Source organism: Aethalodelphis obliquidens, unplaced genomic scaffold (genome assembly GCF_003676395.1).
Source record: "Aethalodelphis obliquidens isolate GAN/ISIS:26980383/991018 unplaced genomic scaffold, ASM367639v1 scaffold44, whole genome shotgun sequence".
Lineage (NCBI taxonomy): Eukaryota > Metazoa > Chordata > Mammalia > Artiodactyla > Delphinidae > Aethalodelphis > Aethalodelphis obliquidens.
Window position 1 is genome coordinate 7629031 of NW_020837988.1, and position 11606 is coordinate 7640636.

General features: G+C 59.3%; 2 protein-coding genes across 5 annotated transcripts in view; both read right to left on the bottom strand.

Moving 5' to 3' along the window:
* Positions 1-836: 836 nt before the first annotated feature.
* FOXJ1 (forkhead box J1) lies at positions 837-5732 on the bottom strand. The gene is made up of 3 exons (XM_027080398.1): positions 5531-5732; positions 4294-4958; positions 837-2614 (listed from the first exon to the last, which is right to left on the bottom strand). The coding sequence occupies exons 2-3, from the start codon at positions 4789-4791 to the stop codon at positions 1847-1849; spliced, it is 1266 nt and encodes a 421-aa protein (XP_026936199.1). The 5' UTR covers positions 4792-4958; positions 5531-5732; the 3' UTR covers positions 837-1846.
* A 1162-nt stretch (positions 5733-6894) lies between these two features.
* Positions 6895-11606, bottom strand: part of RNF157 (ring finger protein 157) — an 83313-nt gene continuing 78601 nt past the window's right edge. For 2 of the 4 annotated variants that reach the window (XM_027080763.1, XM_027080762.1), the window contains one exon: positions 6895-9666. In XM_027080763.1, coding sequence (XP_026936564.1) covers positions 9545-9666 — 122 coding nt within the window. In that variant the 3' untranslated portion in view covers positions 6895-9544. Of the gene's footprint in view, positions 9667-9772; positions 9953-11606 lie in introns of all 4 variants that reach the window. The other 2 variants (XR_003427556.1, XR_003427557.1) reach the window with 2 other exon arrangements.

Sequence of the window (11606 nt, forward strand, 5' to 3'; positions counted from 1 at the left end):
TGTGTAGGACAGTGCCTGTGTGTGTGTGTGTGTGTGTGTGTGTGTGCGCGCGCGCGTGCGTGAATGCTGGGGGAAGAGGCTGTGCACCACAAGGGCATGCTGGCGGGGCCAGGTGTGGGCTCGGGGGAGAGATGGGTTCCAGGCAAAGCTGGGGTGAGGGGGTTGAAAGATGCCTGCTGAGTGTCACATATCTGCTGTGCCTCAGTTTCCCCATCAGAACTCTGGTACGTTGGTTCCTCACAGGCTGGAGCTGTAGGGTCTAGGCACCCCGTCTTCTGTCTTCCCTGATGGTCTCCCTCAGCCCCAACCTGCATTGGAGGGAAGGTGCTGGGCGGGGTGAATGAACCCCAGGGTGGCAAGTGGGGCCCCAGGGGCTGGGGCCCTCTGACCTCACACCCTGTCCCTTCAGGAAGGGACCAAGGGAGGGAGGAGCTGGACACAGGCCCAGGCGAGGACCGCAGGCGAGCCTGGGCAGGCCCTCGAGGTGGGCGAGGTGGGGGACGTGAGCCGAGCCCTGGGCAAGCTCGGCCTTTGTGAGTCCCCAGGGCCAGGGACGGGGCTGTGCCTCCTTTGCCGCCTGCTCCTGGGGGCTGTGGGTACAGTCTCCCCGTTGCACAGATAGAGGTGCCGAGGCCCTGGCTGCAGGGGACCCTCGAGGACTGCATCTCAGCCCCTTTCTCTCTGGGGACCCAGAGATCATGGGGAGTGCACCAGGGGGCACTCTGCAGGCCTTTGGTGCCTCCCATCTTCCTCCCAGCCATTCCCCCTTGGGCCTTGGCCTCTCCAAAACTGGCCCATGCTTTTCCCCAGAGAAAGTTGCAAGCAGGTTCATTTTGAGATTTTTTAAAACTTTATTTTTAAAAATTTTTTTATTGTAAATAACTTTCCATGAAAAAGGTTAAATTGCCCAATGGGGCAGGAGGGTGGATGTGGAATGCAGCCCAGGGGGCTTAGGGTGGAGCAAGATACTCCCCCACAGGAGTGCAAGAAAGGGCACAGGGCCATCCCCGCTTCCTGGTCCCGGTAGTTCTAGCAAGCACTGCGTCCCTCCCAGTTAAGCCTCAGCTATAGCTACACTCACTACATTAGTCTGTCTGTCCCCTTTCCCTCTGCAGCTTGGCTGCCCCAGCCCCTGACCCCCAGAACCCCAACTCCCCGCTGCTCTCAGCCTCACGTTGGGCTCAAAGATTAGGGATATATACCCTCTGCCCCACCTCTAGGGATGAAGCCAGAAGACCCCAGAGGCCTTAGAAAATCTCCTGGCTCCACCCAGCACCCCGGCCTCGTTTCTGTCTTCTCACTCTTCCCCACTCCCCGGAGCTGCGCCTCACATACTGCCGGCCCCAGCCCCAGGGAAGCTCTGCCGGGAGAGGCCTCTAGGGCGTTAATTTGCAGTCACCTAATCAGCATTTGTTGTACCTGGGAACTTTCTCTGGATAGAGACCTGGGGAGGAGAGCAGGAGAGAGAGAAGCTTCGAAGCTGAGATGCTCTGGGGCGGGACCTGTACTGATGCTTCCAGCTTGGCCAGGGCCCCTCCAAGCCGCAGCTCTCATAGCGCAGGGCCCTTAGCGTGTCCTTGGGGCAGGGAAGAAGTGGATCAATGAAACACTGTGTGTATGGGGGACTGGGCAGCGGAGGCAGCAATTTTGGTTCTGGGCCCCAATTCTCAGCCTGCTGGACTAGAATCTGAGGATGGCCTGGGCTGGGGGCCGTGTGGCCTCACGGGGTGACCGGGCCCAGCCCCTGCCTGGGCGGTAGGGTGTCCATGGGCCTGCACTGGTGTGTGGGGGGGCAGTCTGGGCCCAGACTTGGGCGCTGTCTGGAGGTGGGGCAGGGCCTGGCTTCTTACAAGAAGGCGCCCATGCTGGCCCAGTCATGCAGGTCAGAGGCCAGGGTGGCATCCCCGGCCTCAAAGAGGGGCTCGGGGGGCAGGCAGCTACTGCCGCTCTCGTCCCAGGGGTGCTGCAGGAAGGATGTGGCCAGGAAGGTCTCGTCAAAGTCCAGGCTGTTGGTAGGCTGCTCCACCGGAGGCCCCCAGGTAACAGGGCAGTCGATGTGGTGGCCGTGGACGGTGAGGTCCACGTCCCCGTGCAAGGCGGGGCTCAGCGGCGGGCTCAGCTCCAAGGCCTCCAGCGTGCCCAGCTCCCCGCCCAGCGTGCCGGCGTCGAAGATGGCCTCCCAGTCAAAGTTGCCCTTGAGGGGTTCCAGCTCGCCCTGCTCCTCCTGGGTCAGCAGCAGGGTGCTGGAGGGCCGCGGGACCTTGGCCACCCGCTTGGGCAGCGGCTGTTTACGCTTATGCCCCAGCCTGCCCTCGCCCGCACCCCAGCCCGCCTCCCCAGTGGCCTCCTCGAACTCGCGCAGCAGCTGCTGGGCCTCGGTGTTCACGGTCAGTGGCCCGGCCCACAGGGCGGCGCTGGGCTCGGGCGCGGCCTGGCGGGCAAAGGCTGGGTGGATTTGGACTGGGGGCAGCCGCCGCTTCTTGAAGGCCCCACTCAGCAGCCGCTCGGCGTACTGGGGGTCGATGCGCCAGAAGCCCCCCTTGCCTGGCTCGTCCTTCTCCCGAGGCACCTTGATGAAGCACTTGTTCAGGGACAGGTTGTGGCGGATGGAGTTCTGGACACAGGGAGATAGGAGAGAAGGAAGACAGCTGGGTGAGTAGGTGGGGTCAGTGATGGGGGGGTTCCTAGCGCCACTGCCAGTCCCGCCACCGCCTTCCCTCCGATGGGGGCAGGGGAGACAGAGGCGCTGCTCCGACCGGGAGGCTCTGGGACACCAGCCACGGGGCACCAGGAGCTGGGAGTGCTGTCGGGGGCTTTTGTTCCCTGTTGCCAGGATATCTGCCTGCTCAGTCATCCGAGCCCTGAGCCGCAGGGTGGCTCTCAGTGCCACCCTGTCCTGCCCTCCCTCCCTCACCCCGCCGCTTGCGGCCTCTGGCCAAAGGCCTTGGCTCCCCCAGGGCCTGGACGGCCATCTCCCTCTGCCTGGGCCTGGCTGGCCTTCTCTGTTTGTGAAATGATTGAGTGGGTGTGAGGGTGTGTGTGGGTGGGGGGGGATGAAGTGTGGGAGGATCTGATGACTTTCCTTGTTTGTAGAGCCGGCTGCTGGCCTGGGCCCTCACCCCCCATGTCCCCCTCCTCCCACCCCAGGCTCTGAGGCCTCAGTTGATTATTACCCAGGCAAGAGCATAGCGCTCATTCCTGGGGCCTCTCAGGCTTGGGGTAGGGTGGGGGGTGGTGGAGGGTCTCTGCTTTCTCACCAAGGTTACAAATGGTACCTGCCCCAGGGTCAGGGCCCAAGCAAACGTGGAATAGCTGTGACCACAGGAACCGTGACCCTGTGCCGCAGGGAAGGATCTGTGCATCCTCAGGGTGTCTGTCCCCAAGTAGCCCCTGATTCTGATGGTCGAAGATGCTCAGGGCAGTGTGTGCCCAGCCTTGAATCACCATCCTGCCTTGTTCACGCCTGGGTGCACAGCCCAAACCACGCTGGGGCACAGAGGTCTGGGGCCTGGTCAGTGGGGCTGGCAGGTGAGTAGTGCCCCCTGGCAAGACTGGGATGTTTACACGGTGGCCTGGGCCCCCTGGCTGCTCTGTGCCAGGTTCCGGAGACTTGGAACATGAAGCCAGTGTGGGAGGCAGGAGCCCCTGTGGAAAGCACCTGGCTGAGGTAATTGTCCCCCCAGGGAGGTTGATGAGAAGAGGGGGAGGCGTGTAGGCAGGAAACTAGGGAGGGGTTGGGGGGGTGCTGGCACAGCAGCTTTAGGAAGGCCCCGTAGCCCTTCCACTGGGACACAGCTGGCCTTCACACCCCACAGCACGCCCCTCTCCCCTCCCAGACCCCCTCCAGCCAACTGAAAGCAGGCAGGATGCAGAGCCTGGTGGGAACGATGCTCTGCTTCCAGTCAGGCCCTGACAAACTGACCTTGAGTAGGGTAGTGTCTAGGAATTCTAGGACTTGAGACAAAAATGTGTCCCTCAGTCCATCAACCTACCCTGGGGGGCTGTGTCCACGCATAGTTCAGCCCTGGTCTTTGGGCTGAGCCTGCTGGATGAGTGACAAGTTCTTTCCACTTGAACCTCTATGTCGGCACCCCTAAAGCCCTCTGAACATCCTCCCTCCTCCCTCTCTGAAGTCAAAGGGGCAGCAGTCCAAGCACTGGGCTCCCTTGAGGTCCTTCCTCGACGGCCTTCCTTTTCTCGGGGCCCTGGCCGTACCGCGCCTACTTGGCCTGCGGATCTGGGACGTGAGACCAGTCCGCGCCGGCAGGGGGAGGGAGGGAGGGCCTCCCCTACCTGCCAGGTGGGGTCAGCGTGTCGGAAGTAGCAGAAGTTGTCCGTGATCCACTTGTAGATGGCCGACAGGGTGATCTTGGTGGCCTTGCTGGCCTGCATGGCCATGCAGATGAGCGTGGCATACGAGTAGGGCGGCTTCACGTTCGGGTTGGTAGCATAGTCCACGTCGTCGGGAGGCGGGGCCTGCAGCCCCGAGGGGGCGCTCCGCGACGTGCACGACGACGTGGGCTTGCCGGGCGTGTGCGGCTGCCCCAGGCAGGCGGGGTCGGCCGCCAGGGGAGACCCCGGCGCGGCCGAGCCTGGCACCTGGTGGTAGCCGTGGGGGTCGGTGCCCCCCGAAGGCAGGGCGGGGGCCTTGGCGTTGAGAATAGAGAATTCCTGCAGCCACTGCAGGCTGGTCAGGCTGTCATCCAGGGCGTCGGACTCCTCCAGGCCGCCTTCCGGTCCGGCCTCCTCCGATGCCCCTGCTCCCGAGACGCGTAGCCAGCTCTCCGCCATATCTGCGGGGACTCTCCGAGGGGGCGGTCAACATCCACGAGCCGAGCCGAGGGTGGCCGCCGAGCTCTCCAGCCCGCTGACTCCCGCGGCTTCAGTTACACAGCCTCCCGGAAGCGTGCTTCCATCCCGCGATGCGGGGGTAGCCTCCTCCGAGCTGAAAGTGGTGCCTGCGGGTACCATAGCGGGAACTGAGCCCTCTTTCCCCACTCCCGAGGGGAGAGTGTGTGCGAGGGGGGGAGGCTCTTACTAAAATCGTTCCTGCAGCTGGGGAGGATCTTTTACTGCCGAGGTCTGGGAAACAGAAGCTGTGCCCGGTGGTCCGACCCACACGGGGGTTCGCCTCGCTCTTTTCCTCTTTGATCTTTTAGAGACTTAATTAGCCAAACGAGGGAATAGTGCAGGGGCAGGCGAGGCCACCCCCTTCTCCCTCAAAGCGGGAAATTAACCCCCCTCTCTCCCTCCACAACAAATGGAAATGGGGCGAGAGAGTCCAGGAGGGCAGTACGACGGGGCGGGGGGCGGGGGAGGTCGTCTGTTCTTTGAAAAGGGATAATAGGATGGGGATCAAGGGGAAGGAAGGAAACAAAACAGAGAGTTATAAGGGGGCGGGAAGTGAGTGTCCCCCAAACTCCTCTGATGTCAGTCCCCGGGCCCACCACTTCCGTCGGGGACGGATGGGAGAGCGGGCTGGTACCGACGCCCTCCCTTCCCACGGCCTGCAGCCCTCCCCGTCCCTTACCTGGCTCAGAGCGCAGCCCGGGCCAAAGGAAGGTTCTCGAAGAAATTCCTCCTACCGCCCACCCCCACCGCGGCTCTCTGCCCCCAGCTCGAGGGCCCAGCCAGTAATCCTCGTCGCCCCCAACGCCCGACGGCGCCTGTCTGAACGCCAGCGGCCCGGGGACCGGCATTAAGTAGCCGCTCGGAAGGCTTCTCCTGCTGCCATGGCGACGCCCCGCCCATATAAACAGCTTCCGCTTCTGCCATTGGTCAGGGTGTCTCCAAGGAGACCGCGGGCTCTTACCACTCTCTCAGGCGGTAACTCTCTTCGAACTCCCTCCTGGCCGCCCTCTCCCGCGCCACCCAGCTCCCTACCCGCCACCCGTCCCGGCTCCGCGCATTCCCGCCCGAGGGCCCCGCGCAGAGCTCGGAGAGGCGCGCGGCTCGGGGCTCCCGCAGAGGTCGCGGGAACCGTACTCCGCCCCACCCACTTCCCATCTGGGCTGCTCAGAGGTGTCGACGGCTCCTGGGACGCAGCCTGTGGCGCGGGGGGCCAAGGCTGGGTGCATGCTTGGGGGTTTCCTTTCCTCTCCTCTGGGCTGCGAGTGGCAATCTCACGTTTCTGCGGCCTGTCCCTGTCTCCCGACCGAGTGTCGTCTTGGTGCCCGCAAGCAGGTCTGACTCTCCAATGCCACCTGCCGCTCAGGTCCGCAGAAACCGCAGCCCCGGTCGCAGACACCCCAAGGTGGCTAGGGTAATCCAGTGTTTCCCGGTAAGCGCTCCCTCCCCGCCCCGGCCTCAGCAAGATTCTCAGAAGCTGACATTCCAGAGGCTTCTTCGGAAGTGCTCTCCCTCCTTCCCAGATAGCCGAGGAAGCAGAGCCGGTGGGTGAAACTCAGAAAAGCCGTGGACTTGCCAAATTCTCTTACTGGGGTCATTTGCCCCACTCATTTCACCAACCTTCAAGTGACGGACTAACGGTGGACTGTGGTCCTTCCTCCTCCCTTCCCCCAGCCTCCCTCCAGTCACCAGCTTTCCTGCTCTTCAATTATTGAGGAGCTGCAGTTGGAAGTTCTCCGGTTGAAGGGGGTGGGGGTGAGGGCTCCTTATCAGGCCTCTGTGCAGGAGCTGTGCCCGGGGGATGGTACACCAACTCCCACCCAGAAACATGTCTTTCCCTACCCCTTGCCCTCTCTCACTCCTCCATGTCCAGCTTGTCTTGAGTAAAAGTATTAAAAGCGTGCTGGAGAAAGTCGGACAGAAACTTTCACAAATAAGCCAACTGCGCAGTTAACAGCTCTCCTTCCCTTGTGAACAGTTTTATTCATTTTTAAGAATCATGCAGCAATCCATAAATATTGCATCCTTGACGTCCCCACTGTAGTGTGCCCACGAGTGTACTCCAGGGAGTGAGGGGTACACAGATGGCACAACAGTACACACATACTTACACACACTAGGTGTGCAGATCCTAAGGCAAAGTGAGCAACCAGCATGCCAAGGTCAGGTGAACAGGACACAAACTCTCCCCAGGTGAGATGGCTTAACGTGTGTGGATCCGTGCCCAGGAGATGCCCCAGCGTGGGCATGACCTCTGGTGGGATGGGACTGGGGAGGAGAAGGAAAAAGGGCTCTGTGAGAAGACTGGGATCGCCGCACCACTCGGAAGTGAGCTCATAGGTGAGCTCCGACCTGAGTGTGGCAGGAAGGAGCCCCAGGCCTCCGGTGAGTCTGTGTCCTTGTGTGAGAAGCCAGGCCCCGTCATATTCTCTCTGGGTCAACTGCTAACAACATGACCATCTCCAGATGATGACTGGGGCAGCTGCCCTGTTCCCTGACCAGGCTCTGAGCCCTGTTCCCTGATCCCAGCCCTTTTGGATGGGATATTTCTGTTCGCCAAAGAGCTAAATGAGGGCAAAGAGGTGAGGGGATGGGGGAGAGAGCAGGAACTGTCTGAGAAACAGGAGTGAAAGGCCATTTCTCACCCGGGTATGTCTTGGTTATGGAACCAAGGCCTTGAGGAATCTCTCTGAGCCTCTTCCTGGGAGAAGACAGACCCTCCAGAAAGGGTGAAGACAATGGCTTCCTCTTAGGGTTCCTGGCCACCGTGGCGTCTGTTTACCTGCATCTCCTTCATCTCAGGTAACACCACACTGTGAATACTACCTGCCGGGAGAGGAGGTGGATCTGTATGCCACCAGCCCAGGCTAAGGGAGCGCCCCCTTCCCTAGTGTTTCTGGGGCTCAGACTTCAAGGAAATCAGGAAGTGGGGTTATTGCTCAAATCTTCAATATGAAAGGGGCTGTAAGAATGTTTCGGGGAAAGAAAGGACATTAAATGGGGCCTGAAACAGCAGAGTCCACTGCAGGATTTCAGAGCGGGTGGACGCGGGAACTCAAGGCAGAAGCTGAGATTCAGGCTTGGCTCATGTAGTGTCTGTCAGGACCACAGGCCTCCCCCTGCCCACCCCCAGGGCAGGATATGAATCACAACCACCAGGCAGTGAGGGTCACCACCCACCTGGCAGGGCAAAGCAGCCACACAGGAGGTGCAAAAGACCCCCCGGCACTGGGCTCTCTTTGAGGCCTTGGGAAGGACCCTGAAAAGCTCTTCTAGGGCAACAATTCCAACTACTAATTCAGGCCATCATGGTGGGCATAGCCTAGGACTCCGTCACATCTCAGCCCCACAAACTGTTGGATCCCACTTTGCTTCTCAATCTCATGCTCCATGAAACCACCACCTCTTCCAAAAGCCAGCAGACAATGCATCTATCAGAGAGCTACGAGGAATCCATTGATAACACTAGTGTTGAGAGACGAATACCCAACAGCTTACGGCCTTGCTGTTTCAGGCTGTTATTTATATGCCCTACACTGGACTGAGGTGGGGTGGACATGTGGTTTGAACAATATCTCTAAATCTCTAATGAGCCTATGGAAGGCAGTACCTCCCCCTCCCCCCATCAGGCTCAGCTGATCTGGCGGACAGGGGAGGAAAACCGGTGGGGTGGGGAGCCTCCCAGACCACCACTGACCCCAGCTCAGCCCTTCCCCCAACCTCCTTTGGGGTTCCTGGGCACCAGATGAGAACCACCGGTCCACCCCTCTCTCAGACTATTTCTTCAACTATTTAAGAAAAGTGGGGTGGAAATGGGGGCGGCAGGGATAAGAATGCCACCTGCCAGGGCGGTAGTGATGAAACGTGATAATATACGACGGTCCCTAACAAGTGCCTGGTACATAGAGGGCGTCAAAAATACCTTTGCAGTGTCCCCTTAGGATGGAGCCCCAGGCCTTCCTGAGTGCACTTGATCATAAATAACTCCCCGGTAGGTAATCATTTAACTGAGGGATTGTCAGATTCAAGGCCTCCTTCCTAAGCAGACGTACACACGAGGCACAGCCTCTGCTATCAGAAGCAAGAACTGTTTTCCCAACCGACCTTCTGGTGGTTGCCACTGCTTCTTGTCCTTGAGAAAGGAGCTCCTAACGCATTTTGAGGGAAAACCCACTTACAGTGCAATATGGCTTTCCCTTCTCACAGGAGTCATCCCCCAACGCCACCCCAAACTGCAGGCTTCAGATTGGTTATGATGTCCCAGAGACTAGAAAATGCCAGATGGGTGTTTATAGTGAAGTCACCCAAACTCTTGAGTCTTCTTGGTCTACCTCCTAAGGAGAAAAAAAGATGCACGAGAAATAACCAGTCTGTGGACCACAGCTCCACCTGAAGGTCAAGATACAGTGGAAACATTCCAGAGACTCTCTGCAAAGGGTCTCATGAGCTGCAGTTCATTGAGTGGCTTTAGCCCACAAAGAGAAAAGAGGCTTCCGGTCCCTTCTGAGAGAGGAAGGATCACGGATGTGGAAGATGAGCCTGGGAGAAGGGGCAGGTGCCCTCAGCATCCAGCTTTCACGTGGGTCTAAAAAGTCTCCATGTGTTTTGCTGAGGATGCCCGGGAGGTCCGTGGTGCCATGAGGCCAGGATGGGATGCGAGGGCGGGAGGAGAGCCCTGGTTCAGGGGCTAGGGCTCTCAGATGGCCAAAGGACCCCACACGCAGAGCCTGTTCTCAGGGTCCTCCAGGCTGGCAGAAGATAGGCGTCGGTGCTGCGTGTTCCGACGACTGACCACGTTGTCATCAGCCTGCCAGGCACCTGAGAAGAGGAAAGGAAGGTTACCGGACCTTTGGTTTGGTCCAGATGGTGTCTCTGGCAGGACAGTCCGGGAGTCTGGCATGAAAACTGGCAGGACGCGCGTTACCTGGAACTCCCACAGGGTGCAAACCACAGCGCGTGAAACTTGGGAGCACTGGCGCCCACTGGGCTAGGGACAGTCATGGCCACTGTGGCCCATTGATGGAGGGACACGCAGGATGGTCCTTGTTTTGTGGGCTTTGCCCTAGGATCCACTTTTGTGTCTTTATTTGGTCTTGAAGTTTGCCTAAGTGTTACAGGAAAAGAAACTGAGTCTGGCTGAGACTTTCACGAGAGCAGGAGGAGACGAAGGGGAGGGAGAAGAGTGTGTTAATTTGGGCTCAGAGTTAGTGTTTGCTGTGGGGGCCAGGGTGGGGCAGGAAATGACGGGCTGCCCAGCAGGGTGCCAGGGACCAAATGGCATGGGGGAGAACAGGGTGGCGCCTGTTCCTCTCTTTCTGCACCCGAACAGCCCACCGAGATTGGCTATCAGCTGGTGTCACCAACCCCAGGAGACATTAGCTCCAGAGCTTTGGGGTCCCCCGGGTACCATCCACAAAACTCATCATCTTCCCCCCTTGTACTGCAGTTCCTGCACAAGAAGCACCTGCTGCCCATGCTGGAAACCCACTCTCGGTGCTTCTCTCTCCTTTGTGCTCTGTATCCAATCCATTATGACCTCCTGCTTGTTCAAGCTCTAGGAATGTCTAAATCGGTAGTCAGAAAACCGGGGTACAGCCCCAGCTTGTAACGTACTGACTGTGTGACCCTGGGCAGGTCATTGTACTTGGAGCCCTGGTTTTCCCATCCATCAGATGGGAGACGAGTACTTACCCCCCCCCCAGGGGTGCTGTGAGACTGAGCGAGGCGACATGGGAGAGCGGTGAGCAGGGCGCCTGACTCAGAATGTGCGCGACAACCAGCCGCCCCCCAGGCCTTGTTCAGGCCACAGTCATCTCCCCCCAGCCGTCCTCCCAGCCCACAGACTGGCTCCATCTGATTCATTCCCTCCAGTGCAGCGAGATGCCCCTTCTGAAGGGAGAGAATGAAGCCCTAACCCCCTGAGGTTGGGGAAAGCCTTCCATCTTCTGGCCGAGGACTGCTGAGCTGCCTCTCCCAGCACCTGCCCCCAGAAGGCCCCCCCCCCCAAGCCAGATGGGGTCCAGCGTGCTCCGAAGTGCTCCCCCCCGCACCGGCCTGAACCACCACCCAATTTCTCACGCCGTGTGGAAACTGCTGAACCCTCCATCACACTGTGATCTCCTCCCGGGCAGAGCCGAGAGCCATGCCTGGCCCATCAGAGGGCTCAGTTCGTGGATGGAGCTGGCCGACCCTGGAGGGTGGGCGTGAGGCTCACTGCGTCACGTTTGAGGGAGGCCACTCATGAATGTCTGGGGTCAGCTTCAGGTTAGGCCAGCCCAAGACACGAAACCCTTTAATGGCAGAAACACTAGGATTAAGTGGGTATAAACTGTGTATTTCCCATAAATGTCCTGGTGCGATAATCCGCCCTAAGGCTCTAATAATAGTCTGTGGAGGTGGACCCCAGGGGAAGGGGAGTGAGTGGGACAGGAAATTTTTAGGTATCTCTTGCAGCCAGACGGAATGTGGGGATCTCTAGTCCCTGGGGGCACCGGAGTCCGGCACATGGGTCCACAGTGCTTTTCCCCTCTAAGGGTGACAGGATGAAGAGCAGGCAAGATTGCCCTTCTAAGTTAGGAACCCCCAGATGAAATAAGTTGTTCGTTCATTTGGTAGATCTCATACTTATTCCTCAGTGTTTATGGGGCAGGACTCAGGAACTGCAGCTGTTTGGTAGGAAAGACCAAAAGCAAATGGTAAACAGGAGAGAAGACACACACACACACACACACACACACACACACACACACACACACACA